General features: G+C 37.8%; 2 protein-coding genes across 4 annotated transcripts in view; both read right to left on the reverse strand.

The window, feature by feature from the left end:
• Nucleotides 1-15,073, reverse strand: part of specc1 (sperm antigen with calponin homology and coiled-coil domains 1) — a 270,540-nt gene that overhangs the window by 40,900 nt on the left and 214,567 nt on the right. The gene's annotated exons all lie outside the window — the stretch shown is intronic.
• Nucleotides 11,085-12,041, reverse strand: LOC307124750 (uncharacterized protein; the record flags this gene model as incomplete). Its single annotated transcript, XM_079814193.1, has 4 exons — nt 11,838-12,041; nt 11,640-11,734; nt 11,452-11,550; nt 11,085-11,368 (listed from the first exon to the last, which is right to left on the reverse strand). Exons 1-4 carry the CDS (start codon nt 11,963-11,965, stop codon nt 11,085-11,087), a joined length of 606 nt encoding a protein of 201 aa, XP_079670319.1. The 5' UTR covers nt 11,966-12,041.

Here is a 15,073-nt window from a genome sequence, read left to right on the forward strand (position 1 = left end):
CTCGTGTGTCGTCTGACAAGGGGATCCCCTTTTCCTGGCTGGACAGGGGTTTTCCCGGATCTTTGATTCGCTGAAGGTCTGGTCGACGTCTGGGGAAGCCAATCACGTGGCGTGTTGGCGGCTGGATGAAAGTCTTGTGGGCGTTGTTTGAAGTTGGTGCGCGCTGTTAGAAACTCGTTGTTGAGAGACTTTTGCGGCGAAACTTAACAGAACCCGAGACTTAACGGAAATAAAATAAACTTTAAGTAAAAGAAAGGAAAGTGAGAGAAAAGCAGATGGCCTGAATGAAATCGTTGTTAACCCATTTTCTCTGATGTTGGTCTGTCACGACCGTCAGATCGTCTCCTGGGAGCTCTCCGTTCAGAACTCACTCTGGTCATACTGCTAGGACTTAGCTCATCTCTGAACTGCGAACAGGCCGCGAACCAGCTCGAACCGAACTTGAGCTGACTTGAACAGAACAGAACGTGAACTGAACCGAAACTCTGAACTGTGCTCTGAACTGAACTCTTCGTTCGTGTTCTGAGATTAAACTCAAATATTTGCCCATCCCCTGGATGGGTTCTGGCCAATTAGGCTTCAGGGGTGAATGTGTCTCCACCCCTCCCACAAAATTGGGTTATCTATAAAATTTAGTTTCCTGCTCTTAAGCAGAGAGTAAATTTAGACCTAATTTCTTACTATAAGGACATGATCAATTCTATAAAGATTTCATTCAGCTCATCTGTTGGATTATACCCATACGAACACAACGGTATCAAACATAATGCCTTTTCATCCACTCATTCAATAGTTACATAATTGCATGAATTGTGAGTAATATACATGCCTAATAGTCTAACTAATGTGTATTAGTTGTAAACACACTAACAAGCTATGTCGAAGGCTATTTGAATGAAAGTCCAATAATCAGTTATTTGATGTACTCCATAAGCTAACAGTTTCTGTGAGCTTGCTTGGAGTTTTAGCTGTCACGTGGAGTTCATTTACTGCTGATTGCAAAGACAGAGGTCTGGTTGTTTCTTTGTCTTGTGACACAACGAATCCCTGAGTCCATAGGAAGTCAGTTGGTAGGAAGTCACAACTAGTAGCTCCGGGCAGAATCGAGCCCCCATCTCTCTCGTGATCAATGGTCGATTTCCTGGGGTCTAGAGCTGAATTGGATCGAATCATTTGGAAGATTAATTCATCTATATGTCTGCGGCCATAAATGCTACACTCTCTAGATCTACAAATAAAAACATTTATTGGATTGATATCTGTTTTTATGTTCATGTGACAAAAAAAGTCACACTCAGAGAGACCCCGCTTAGAAAATGGACAAAATTCATCCTCAAAAACAGAAACAACACAGAACACGCATACAGAAATGAAGTGGCACACTTCCAACAATGCATAAAACATCCACAGTGCAAAATGATCATGCTCTCACACACACACGTTGGGTTTTCATGTTTTATGGGGACTTTCCATAGGCGTAATGGTTTTTATACCGTACAAACCATATTTTCTATCCCCCTACACTGCCCCTGCCCCTAAACCTACCCATCACAGGAGACATTCTGCATCTTTACATTGTCAAAAAACATCATTTAGTGTGATTTATAAGATGTTTTCCTCATGGGGACCAAAAAATGTCCCCACAAGGATGAGGATTTTGGATATTGCCATCTTTGTGGGGACATTTTGTCCTGTGTTTAATCTGTGTAATTAATCTGGGTTTAAAACGAAGTGGTGCAACGACTCGATTTAAAATAAACCCATATCAACAAATCCTTTAAACTTTGCTTAATTTAATCCTTATTGGTGCAACTCACCCTATAGTGTTTTTCACGTAAAGCGTTTTAAAAACGTCCCGCTGTTTTCAGTGATTGAAATACTGCAGCAGGTGCTGTATATGGATTATAAGTGCCCAAAACGTGCATCTTGTTCACATATTTTTGTTTTAAGATGGAAATTTGACAGGCTTGTGCTGCCGTTCTATGGAGTTCTATAGAGGTTTTGCCCTCCAAGGCTCCGCGACAGTCACGTGACTGAAAACTATGGCCGTTTCTCAATATGCGTTCTTGTCTGTCCTTGTGTTCTCGTGGACTCGTGAAACGTCATCAGTCGTTGCCCAAGTACTGTTCCACTTCAAAGTTCACATCTAGTGCTGCGTTCCACTCTAGTTTTAGACACGCACTTGCGAACTTCGCATATTGTGCATATTCCACAAACCACATCTATGAGATCAATTTAAATTAATTTCATGTCAGATGATGTCAAAGGTCAAAACGTAATGAGTTCAGAATACTGTTCGAATGCTGATGTTGTATTATCCTAACACTTCTCTTCATGTGTTTTTTGACCTACCTTAGCTACCGTTTGTGCACCAATCTTATGCACCATAAAGCGTGCTTTCATTTCAATATGGGTGGTCCAATAAAAAAATGTTAATTAAAAAAATTTATAAATGGAGCCAAATCACAGAAACTGCAACGATTATTTTAATATCAGTGTCAGGTAAGTGTAAGATGTGTGTCTAAATTTTATGGAAGTTTATTATAAACAGACACTTGTAGAACATAAAGTTAATTATTTTTAAAAATAAATTTGAACTATGTCAGTAAATAATGAATTTAAAGACAAATGTGTCAAAAGTGATCTTTGATCAAACTGATTTTTTAGCATTGTGCAAATGCAATATTACGTCGTCAGCATATAGACTGATAAGCGTTTCCACACCTCCAACCTGAAGCCCCTCCACCTGCGGATGCTCTCTTATTGTTACAGCAAGAGGCTCCAGTGCAATAGTAAAAAGCGCCAGAGACAATTGACAGCCTTGTTGAACCGAGTGTTGCAAAAAAAAGGGGGCTGACTGATTGCCATTCGTCAGAACAGAGCAGCATGGTTTTGCATATATCAGTTTCACCCAAGAGATAAAGGTTTCCCCGAGTCCGAACCTGCGCAGTGACTCAAACATATAAGGCCACTCGACCTGATCAAAAGCTTTGTGTGCGTCAAGGGACAAAATAGAAGCTCCATTAGTGCCACTAAAATCAGAGTAAATAGTATTGAGCAGCCACCGGACATTAGAAAAGGTCTGGTCAAGATGGATGATAGAAGCCAGATATTTGTTCAATCTAGTAGCCAAGATTTTAGTTATTACTTTACGATCAAAATTTTGAAGCGCAATTGGCCTAAAACTTGCAGGGTCGGTTTCGTCTCTGCCCTTTTTTTAAATTAGAGAGATGTTTGCTTCATAAAGTTTTTTTTTGCAGTTTTCCATTGTTTTTAGAATTATATATCATCCTGAGCATAAGTGGTGCAAGAATATCACAAAATCTCTGATAAAATTCTGCGCAGTAACCATCAGGCCCAGCAGCTTTGCCTGATGGAAATGACTTTATGGCGTTGATGACTTCCTACAGTGTAAAATCTGAATCAAGACACTTCGAAGCATTATCACTCAATTTGGCAATGATATAGAGTCAAAGAAATCATTCAGATTAGATTGTGAAACGTTGTGTTTGGAGGAGTAAAGCTCAGAATAGAATTCACTAAAACGATGGTTTATGTCAGAAGGATTGGTTAGAAGAATGCCTGTTTTAGACTTAATTCTACAAATTGCTCTTGAAGCCTGGGCACTTTTAAGCTGTTGTGCTAACAATTTACCAGGTTTATCCTGGAACTCAAAGTGTTTCTGCTTCAATTTCAAAAGTAGGTTCTTATCTTGGCCACTCATAATATCATTGTATTCATATTTAAGCTTCAATAACTCTTTGTAATGATCCGGTGATTTAGAGTTTTGGTAAGTTCTTTCCAAAATAGGAAGAGCGTTGTTAAGTTCAAGTAGTCTCATCTCCATCTCCTTTTTAATCGCTGAAGTGTAGGAGATTATATCACCACGCAAAACAACTTTTAATGTTTCCCATAGAGTCACGTCAGACACTTCACCGTTATCATTCAATTCTATAAAATCTTTCAATTTAGAGGTTGTATTCTTAACAAAGTTGTCATCGCTTAGAAGGTTTGGGTTAAAACGCCAAAAATAAGTCTGTTTTGGGAGGGAAATATTTAATGATATTGCTATGGGGCGGTGGTCAGAAATCAAAATATTATGGTATTTAACAGACTGCATTTATATAGCGCTTTCAACAGACCCATGGCCATCCAAAGTGCTTTACATATTGCCTCACATTCACCCATTCACTCACTCGTTCATACACCAACGGCGGTGTCAGCCATGCAGGGCGCCATCCAGCTCATCGGAAGCAGTCGGGTGGAACCGGGGAACCAACCTTCCGGTTTGTAGACAACCTACATGAGCCACTGAGCCACTGCCGCCCACATGAATACACCCAACATGGTATAAAAAACACAGATAAACCATACATCGTCGCAATTGTGTGTTTATTGTCTTCAAACGTGTCTATCTGCATGTTATAGCGATCTCACAAAGCTTTGTTTAAAGTTCCTGGAACGTCACAAGGTATATATCTTCTTCGTCTGTACCAGAGCCATAGAGAGAGAGAGTTGCGACAACTCCATAGACTCCAATGGAACGTTTTTTTTTACAGCAATGGCGGCTCGCGGAGACTCTCAATAGTTCCCGGAAGTAGCAGCCACGCCATAGAGTTACAGCAGAACAGACCGTTTGTGATGCACTTTTAAAAGGTAAGACGTTTAATCAGTAAGATTTTAAATGATCAGCACATTTTAATCAAAATAACTTGTACATTAAAGCCTGCTTGTGTAGATTATTCATCATTAAAAAAATATATATTTTAAAAACAACATCGCTGTAACTACATACTCATGCTACATACACAAGTCGATGTGTAATAAAATTATTGAAAATCAATGCATTTATTGACTATTAATTACCAAAAAGCGCAGTTCTGTCACTGTGACTATCAATTTGAATTGCCCGTCAAAGCACTTCCTGGAACTATTCGAGGTCTACATGAATCACGTGACTATCAAGCGTTTTGAACTTCCGTTGTCGCAACTCTCTCTCTCTATGGCTCTGGTCTGTACCATATATGGACTACATATGCATGGAGCGCCCTCCGGCTGCCAGTATGAACTGAAAACACAACACATCAGGGCCCGTATTCATAAAGATTCTAAGAGTCCTCTCAGAAAACTCCTAATTTAGCTTAAAAACTTTTAGGTAGGAGTCTTAGCTTAAGAGCTATTCGGGACCGATCTGAGAGCAACTCTGAGCAAGGAAAATACAAAAACTTTTATCTTAGTGAAGAGGCGGGGCTGACCCCGTTGCTACGTATGACACAGTCTTTTGAAGACTGTGATTGGTTGGTTGTCCAAAAAGGGGAAAAAATAAGCGCTTTTAAGTATAGGGTCTATTCTAAGCCTTCACTTTGAATTTACAAGCGCAAATTGTCCTATTTTATCGTTCTCTCTCACTCACACACACACACACACACACATACACACACACACACATTATATATATGTACACTGAAAAATTAAATTAAGCATAATTAATTAGTGCTCGTTTAAATAATTTAAATGTAGTTTTTTGATTTTAATTTGAAAAAATGAATTAGTTTTATGGGAATTGCATGTGTTTTTGTTTAAATTGAGATCAAATAAATTGATTGCGACCACTTAAGATAACATTTTTTAGTAAATTCAACAAATAATTTTTTTCAGTGTATATAAATCCTTTTATTATTTACCATGCTGTTAATTTCCTATAAGGTATTTGATTGGCTTAGAATTATAAACATTGTTCCACTCTTTCCAATTACACTGATTGCTGGCATGTCTATTTAATTGGTGGTTTGAAAGTTGGATTTAATGCAACAAAAATGATCCCTGCACGATCTAATCTATAGCGTTTTATTAAGTCACTGTCATCCATTGTCTGCAACACATTTCTTCTCCCTCTTCGTCTTTCTGCCATTTTCTCCGCTGCTAAAGCAACTCTTAAGCCTCTTAAAAGTCCTCGTCCGTGCTCCTAACAAATTTGACCTTAAGACCTCTTTTAAGGGTTAAGATGCTTTCTTAATTACTTTTTTCTTTACTAGGATTTTTTAGTTAATTTTAAGAGTAAACGCCCACATTTCTAAGAATTTTCTTAGAATTTTGTCACTAGGAGCTACTCTTTGCATTAAGATTCTTTATGAATACGGGCCCAGTATTGTATCCAGAGTATCCAGCGCTCATAATGATTACATCTGCGCATTTTGGTTAAAGATTGAATAAATAATAATAATAATAATAATAATAATAAAGGAATTTGACACAGACATATGAGAATCTATCAATATTTCTCCTCATCTGCACACTTCTGTCAGGATCACTATCGTCAAAGTGATAGACAATTAGCATAGTTTAGATTGGCGGTATGGTTCTGTTCTGGGCAAGAACTCCCTGCTCATCCATGCAGTCTAAACAGAAAAGAAGCAAACAATGTATTGCAGATAGCATTAATGTCATATTAAAATGTACAACCCAATTCAGGAATGTAGTCTGATTCAGGGGGAATCAGAATACAAATCCTGACTGACGAGTGGAGAAGCTGGGGAAGGAGGAGGGTAATTAGCTCCAAAGAACGCGATAGCAGCTGATGATACTGAAGAAGCTTTTATATGCATGCTGTGATAGGCATCGTATCCCTATAGGTAGACGTGATCAGCTGACAGTCAGCTGAAGCAAGCTTGACTAACGTGCCCTGCCAGAACTAACGCTATACGCTGGATTTTTGAACTAAAAGACCTGAAGGATGTTGTTTGGTCGCGAGTCTTCATGACGAGCATCAGAGTTTTTTATGAATGAGAGCAGCTGACGCTCATATTACAATCAAAAGGTACCGGCGCCAGTTTTCATATTCATAACTCCTGACATATATTAACAAATTACGGTCACTATAAGACTTTGAGAATAAAAAAGAGGTAAAAAAATGGAAGCTTGAGTCTTAGATCTTTTTAATGATGCATAGTTTGTCAAGGTAATTAATTACATCTGACAGTAATTTTGAGCTAATTTAAACAAAAAAAAGTTTCAGTGTGTCCTTGCGCAGGTGTTTGCGTTTAATATTCAAAGATGCTAACAGAATAAACTTAGCCTACCTTACACTCTGCTCTCAGAAATTAACAGCTTTTCATGAGGTTAATTATTCCAGGATTATTCAACGCGTCTCAAAACGATGTAGCTGAAGTAGGTTATAGCACTACTTGATGTGTTTATTTGAGTTTATGTGTGGGCGTTGACGCATGGATCGTCAGTATTTGAATCTCAATAGAATGCGCGTTCCATAGGTGTGGTCGCATTAGCGGATAATGAAGAGGCTCGTGAACGACTGACATCTCTGTGTTTTCAAACAGATTACATAAACAGAATATTTGTTTTCGATTTTCTTCACATTATTTAAAACCTGACATTTCAACGTAGTTATTTGAGTCTCTTTGGCACTGATAAGAAAAAAAGCGTGCCGACTTGAGGGGGTTAACCCGTGATATAAGATTTTGGATATACCAATCCAGGTCATTCATCACAGACAGTATCAATTTCAGTAGGCTATACTTAGTGTATTTTGGCCACACCACAAGGTGTCACTGTGACCTCAACGCTTCGCCCTCGCCTACTCTGAGCTCGATTGCTGTCTGAGGTAAACCACGCCCTCCTCATTACCCTATGGACAAAGAAATACATAAATGTAAAAATAAAGAAATGCAAAAATAAAATGTAGAAATGAATAAATGTGGAAATAAATAAAAATAGAAATTAATAAATGTAGAAATGAATAAAAGAATAAATGTGGGGAAAATATACATAAATAAGGACATTTTTCTACGTATGTTTATTTATTTTTGCTTTTTTACATTTCTTTGTATATTTATTTATGTGGCATTCCATATTATTGCTCTGTCCATGCAATAACTGCGTCCTTGTATGAGCAGAGTTTCCTATTTACTTCAGCTGCAGTGCTCTTATAATATCAATGGTTTCAGAAGCTGCCAAAATTACAATTTAAAATCATAGCTCACACTTACATTCACTAAAATATTGAAACATTATAACGATGCTGATGCTAAACAGGAGCGTCAGTGTCAAAGTGAGGTTTGAACTCCCCGCCCCCCGGCTGAACTGGAAGTTTTGATTGGTTTGGCAGTGGCACCTGAGTCAGATCTGTCTATTATTGGCTGAAGTGAGTCAGACCTGTCTGTTATTGGCTGAAGTGCAGGGCTTCACAGCAGAAGTTTGAAAAGCGCTTGTCAAATGCCAGCTCGCCTTGTTGCTTCGTCGGCACCTTTGTCAAAAGTACTCTGTACTTTTGGTGAAAAATAAATGTAGCGAAGTTGAATACTGTATTTTTATTCAACTCTTTATGTCGTGTCTGTGTGGCAAGTTTTCTCTGAGTTCTGAGTATATTTTCACTCACATTTTACAGGGAGACAGACGGGAGAACGTGCATCCTGTTTGTTTTCTTTATTTGCGTTCCATCGCAAAGATAGATGTCCCACGGGCCGTTTCAAACAGCTCAGTACGTTAACAATGGAGCGGTTAGAGTTATTTTGAACTTGGACTTAGGCTATAGGCTGTAAATAAATACAGTCAGTGCTTAGTTCAATGAGTTCGGTGAGCTAAACGTTGTTAAAACACAAAGTCTCTTTAACGTAGACAACAAGCTGCAACCTACTTTTCCTCAAAACGAGCCTTATAATATAAATTGGTATGTATGAGCAGGCGGCTGAGAGACAAGTCCGAAGGGACTGTCTGCAAAGTGCAAAACCCGAAAAGCATATAACCTACTACAAGTCATTAACTTCAATGTTACATACTGTGTCTCCAAATTCAGTTTACACATCAATGGTCACTTAGTTTGATAAAAACACTTAGTTTGATAAAATTTGCTTTTGCATAATTAATATATAATTGCAATAATTGTTAGAATTTTTTTATTATGAAAAATATTCAGCTAACTTCACTGAAATGCACTGTAGCCTACTGTCACCAAATTCAGTTCACACATCACGCTCTCCTGCTGGTTATACTACAACGCTTAGTTTGGCAAGTAATAGCACATAAAAATAATAAAAGTAATAGCACATAGCCATAGGCCTATTCTTTACACAAATGATGTTGGTACCCAGCTAAAATACAGTAGTTGCAACCATAGCTTTTGTATGATAATTGCTTACTGATTTTGATGGCATTACACTGTATACTGTATTAGTATATTGTAGTAAGAGAGCATTGATGTGTAAACTGAATTGTTATTGCCTATTTTTTAGTAACGCCTTTCGGGTTTTGCACTTTGCACACGGTCCCTTTTTACTTGTCTCTCATATTATAAGGCTTGTTTTGAGGAAAATTATGTTGCAGCTCGTTGTCTACGTTAAAGAGGTGTAATTTGTGTTTTAACAACGTTTTTAGCTCACGAGTTATTGATCTGGGAAGTTCAAATCTGTTAATACATTGCCAACTACTGAACTCCGAACTAAGCACTGACTGTATTTATGTATACTTAAGCCCAAGTTCAAAATTAAACTCTAACCGCTTAATTGTTGACATACTGAGCTGTTTGAAACACTGACAGCGGGACATTATTATTAAATATCGCGAGGGAACGCAAATATCTTTGCGAGGGAACGCAAAAGTTTTGCGTGGGAACGCAAATATCTTTGAGAGGGAACGCAAAAGTTTTGCGTGGGAACGCAAATATTTTTGCGAGGGAACGCAAAGTTTCTCGGGGGAACGCAAAAGTTTTGCGAGGGAACGCAAAAGATTTGGGGGAAAAAAATTCCTCTCATCCTAAATTTTTTCCACCACCACGTCCCTTTAGGGGCTCCGTAGAAAACAAATATGCTGTGTTTATGTAATCTGGTTGAAAAGTGATAGATGTCAGTCTTTCGCAAGCCACTTCATTATCTGCTAATGCGACCACGCTCTCTTTCAGATTCAAATACTGACGCCCACACATCAACTCATTCAAACACATCTAGTGAAGCGCTGTAACGTTACTTCAGCTACATCTTTTTTAGACGCTTGGAGCTATAATTTTCCTCATGAAAAGCTGTTCATTTCTTAAAGCAACGGATTCAGGGCTGATTGTAAGGTAGGCTTTATTCTGTTAAGTTTATTCTGTTAGCATCTGTGAATATTAAACGCAATTTCGTGTTGTATAAATTGTATCTCAATTTTAATTATGTATTATTACATTTTTTTGCATGAGACTACTTTCAAAAACAAATAAATAGTACAAAAATGTAGAAAAAATGCTCTTAATAATTTCTGTCTTTTGTCTTCTAGTCTAAATATTAAACATTCTTAAATCAAGATGCATTTATTAGATAAGTACAATATATAATATATGTCCTGTTGCTCTCAGTCACACACCTGAATTAAGCTCATTCATTATGCAGCTCATTGTGCGGGCCATTATGTTCTTTTGTCCTCTCAGGTGATACTCATCATTATTCATTAGATATCACGCCTCCTCGCATATGGGCTTTGTGAAGAAAAACTGTCTTACACATTTTAAATCAGTGTATTGTTTTATGTGAATGAGTAGGCTCAATGAATCTCACATCAGTTTGAGGCAAAAACTCTTGGCAACAACCACTGCATGAAAAGTGGGATTTTCGACCCCATAAACGCCTGTATACTCCTGGAAATCTCCCTAATTTTCGGCAGTTTTCGACAATTTAGAGGCAGCGAACGTCGCGTTCGTCTGTGCCACAAATTGTCGTAAACGAACCATGACGTAGGTGGAGAGCCCCCCCCGCTGAGAGACCGCGCGGAGGTGCGACGCCTCTAATTTGCATATGAATAGCAGCGAAACCAGAGAGTAAACGGCCAGACTTGAATTTACTCACTCACTATTGGCTGAAGCCACTACATTTAAAAAAGAAAAATCCCTCGTGATTGGTTGGCAGATCACTGCAAACCAATCATTATTGGTCCCCCTGGCTCATTATAAATGTAAACCCCAATAATAATAATAATAAATATATAACTTATGTTGTAATAATTTGTTTCATATTAATGTTATTGTGCTATGAAGTATTCATACCATCAAGGAATATATGGGAAAATTATACGGACCGTGCCGTTTATTCAAACAAGGGGCTTCATTTATAAGCATACAGCTGTTCATTCAAAGAAAGGGCTTCATTTATAAAACACAGCGGTTTACTCAAAGAAAGAGCTTTATTGTTAAACACACAACTATGTACAGTGCAGCAGTAATGTCTCGTAATGTAAAGTTCGGCGTGCTCCAGGCTGCGAGAGGGCGGTGGCCGCACAATCCATCCAGACACCCCGTCAACAAAGCCGTCTTCCTCGTCAAACATGAGTTCAATGGTCGCGCACTTCCAAATGTCCACCTCATCCAGCACACTCTTGCTTCCAGCAACTGTAATACAATCCATAAAGACAATAAGCAACCTGAAAAATACTCACATTGACAAAAAACGGATCTAATATAATAAATCTTACCCTTTTTCTTCTTGATCGACTCCGAGCTAAACTTCGCAGTTTCAGGTTGTTTGTATCTGAAGCTCCGGCGTGTCGATTCATAATACGTCTTACAGGCAGCTGGAAAACAATTACATGAGACTGGTATTAATAAAAACAGTCACGGTAAAATTAAACAAGGAATGAGAAACACATTAGAAGTTACTTACACACAATTTCGTCATGATCAGCGGTTAAATCTGGACTCGCGGAAATCTCTCCAAGCAGATAAGAGCTCACGGTTTCGTTATGAGGCGAGGATAGTCTGTGAAAACAAAATGTGCAGTTTTAAGCTCGGATCTATTAACGCATCCATTTCCTTATACAGCTGAATAAAAGCATATTCTTTAAATCGTAACGTTACATACCCATGCTGTGGTTCATAGCGGCTGCAGTTTGCCTCAGAGTTATGAAGACGAAGACAGCCTCCTGAAAATGAGTCCAAAAAGTTCGTCGCGTCCATGCAGAGATTGAGTTGAAGACGGTGTCCTGTCATTGTTGATCACGAAAAAGGAAAGCAGCAAAAAACATAAAAAAAAGTTTAAAGCTCGTCTTCTACGCGTCATGGCCATGACCTCGACCTCGCACCTCATTGGACTAGGGCTCTGATATGGAACGCGCCCGGGGCCAAATCTCTTTATACGAAACGCGTGACTTATGATCGTTTCAACCTTCAACACGCCCTGTTTTCCGCTTCACGCACAGTTTTAACATGTTAAGAAGACACATTTGAACGTGTTTCTTAACGCGCACATTCTGTACATGTCGAAGCGTAATATTTTTTTTTTTAAAGCAGACTTACCTTTAGATGTAGCCTAGGCTACATACATATTAATATAAGATATTAATTAATTGCTTAACTGACTACTGTGCTAGAGTAAAGTAGCCTAATGTTACAATGTATATTAAGTAAATGCTTAATATTATACAATTATTATAATTTATCTATATGGGTTATTGTTTGTTTTTTAAAGTTAGGCTATATATAATTTCTAAAAGTATAGGCTAATTTACACAGCACATATTTATAACTGAAAACACACACAACTTTATTCACTTTCACATAATAATGTTTTTGTAATTTGGTGTTTAGTTTGTTGTATAGTTTGTTTATACTGTTCTGTCTCTGTTTTGTTTCCAGGAACATCTGATGAGTGCTATAATAAAATGACTTCATTATATTTAAAATATGTTTTGATATTCATTTTATTTATATTATTAATATTTTATTTACCCATAAACGTGTCTTTAGGAAGCCATAAGTTATAGAGACAAGAATAACTTTTGCCATTTAAATGCCACATTCATTTACTGAGGACCCATACAGCCAATGATCATGTGTGAAAACACTTATACATAAATTGATCACTTAGAAATCAAACTAAGGTTTGAGAAAGAAAGAATATGCATACAACAAAATATATTGTTTCATAGCAGCTTCAGTAACAAGTTCAAAACAAATTCTGCTGTAAACCGGCTCTAACAAGCCAATATAGTGTCAATATTCAGCTCAAGTGACTTCAGTGTTGATTCAGTTCAGTTGATTTCAGTTCAACTGTAAATTCCATGTTAATCTTGAGTACCTATAGAGTAGTGTTGCATCCGTCATATCTCTGTAGAGTCTTTAGTTTGATCATATTTATAACGCTGTACCGATTCTTTTCGAAAACACCCAAGCTCATGCAGGCGTGCAGAGCTAAAGAGTCACGGACACACACACACACACACACACACACACACACACACACACACACACACACTACATCATGACATTATCCCTGGATAACTTTCGATTCACTATAAATGCCACCCAGTTGTGCATTGTGTAGTTAGATATATGCAAAAACAACATTTTTGGAAATAGTTAAAATAGTTTTGCACAAAGTGTTGCTTTTGCAAGAGATGTCTGATGTTTTGTGTGTAGAGTTACAAGAAATGGAGCCATATTTTCAGAAATTGTGTGTAAGCAATTAGATAAAACTGTAAATGAATCCAGTTTATTTTAGTTCAGGACTCATAGTCCAGGTGTTAGTAATCTGTGCTTAATCTTTGTTCCAGGCAACAATTTTTTAACTCACGATTAACTAGATTAAGGCCTACTCTTGGCATAATTTAAACCAGGAAACCACCTATTGAAAATCTGCATTGATAATTCATAAAATGTGGTGTGAGCTCAATTTAAATGACAATTACAGAAAAACACAATCTGACTTAACTATAAACACACAAACTTGTACTTTTCACATTTATGATTAATAGCCATTTAAAAAATCATTCACAGTGCAGGGTGGAAAAATTAATGTTGGTATGTAAACTGTATGCTTTACTTGATTTATTTGTGTGCTTTGGTTCATTGTCTTGTTGCATCACATAACCTCTCTAAAGGTTAAAGACATGAACTGCTGTCCTGTATTTTTTTATTTTTTTTTACATAACATTGGTTATCGCTAATGACATACAGAGTAATTAATCTACACTGTGAGCCCGGACAAGTTGAATCTACTTAAAAAATTGGAGCAAACTGGTTGCCCTAAAAATTTAGTAATGTGTACTAAAACGAGTACATTTTACTTAAATTTAAGATAACATTTTAACTTAAACTTTAAACTTGTTTTAGTCAAAAAAATTCAGAACCTAGATAAAACTCCCCCTGCTGCTACTCTGATTTGCATTTGTGTAGCTCACAGCATCTTCATTTACATGATAAAGCCTCCCCTAGAATTAAGGGGAGGGGGGGTCATGGGGGGACAACTGCCAAGCAAGGCCCACGTCAATTTACCACAATTTACGGCAGTTTTCGGTGTTGCCTGCAAATTGCCGTGCACAGTCGTAAACCTGAAGTTTCACGGCAATCTACAGTGTCACATACTGACGAAAATCCCACTTTTCATGCAGTGAACGCCCATTATTCAAAAGTCTTGTGGACACATATCTATTGTGTGTTTTGAGGCCTTAATTTTAAAACAATTTTTTTTTTGTTTTCTCAAAAACCATGCATAAACATTTTTCTCTCAAAAATACAAGCATGTACATACATGTTGCTCACATATTATGGTAGCCCAGTTTGTGCTGAATACAGTGTAATTACACTTTTGCCATTAATGTGTTTATAAGCAACTGAAAAAAAAAACACAAATGTCAGAGCATGTCAAAACTTCTAAAGGGCCCCAAAATAGCTCAGACTCCTAGGGGTTAATCTACAACTTACTACTCATGCACCACCAGTCCCTCTACCAGTTACTTTCAGACGAAACCTACGCTCACTTTCTCCTTCTCATCTCTCCTCTGCTGTTTCATCCTCTCTTCCCTCATCCACACAATTCTCCTCTATGGATGTTAACACTGCGACAGACACTTTATGTTCCACTTTAACTTCTTGTCTAGGTAGTATCTGTCCTCTGTCTTCTAGGCCAACACGTGCTACTCCCTCTAACTCTTGGTTATCTGATGTTCTTTGTGAACACCGGACCAAACTCAGGGCAGCAGAGAGGAAATTGCTTAAATCAGCCGACCCGTCTGACCTGAGTAAGTATCAGTCTCTCCTCTCATCCTTCTCAGGTGAAATCCATGAGGCAAAATCTTCATATTTCCACAACAATATCAA

This window comes from Gobio gobio (genome assembly GCF_949357685.1).
Source record: "Gobio gobio genome assembly, chromosome: 4".
Lineage (NCBI taxonomy): Eukaryota > Metazoa > Chordata > Actinopteri > Cypriniformes > Gobionidae > Gobio > Gobio gobio.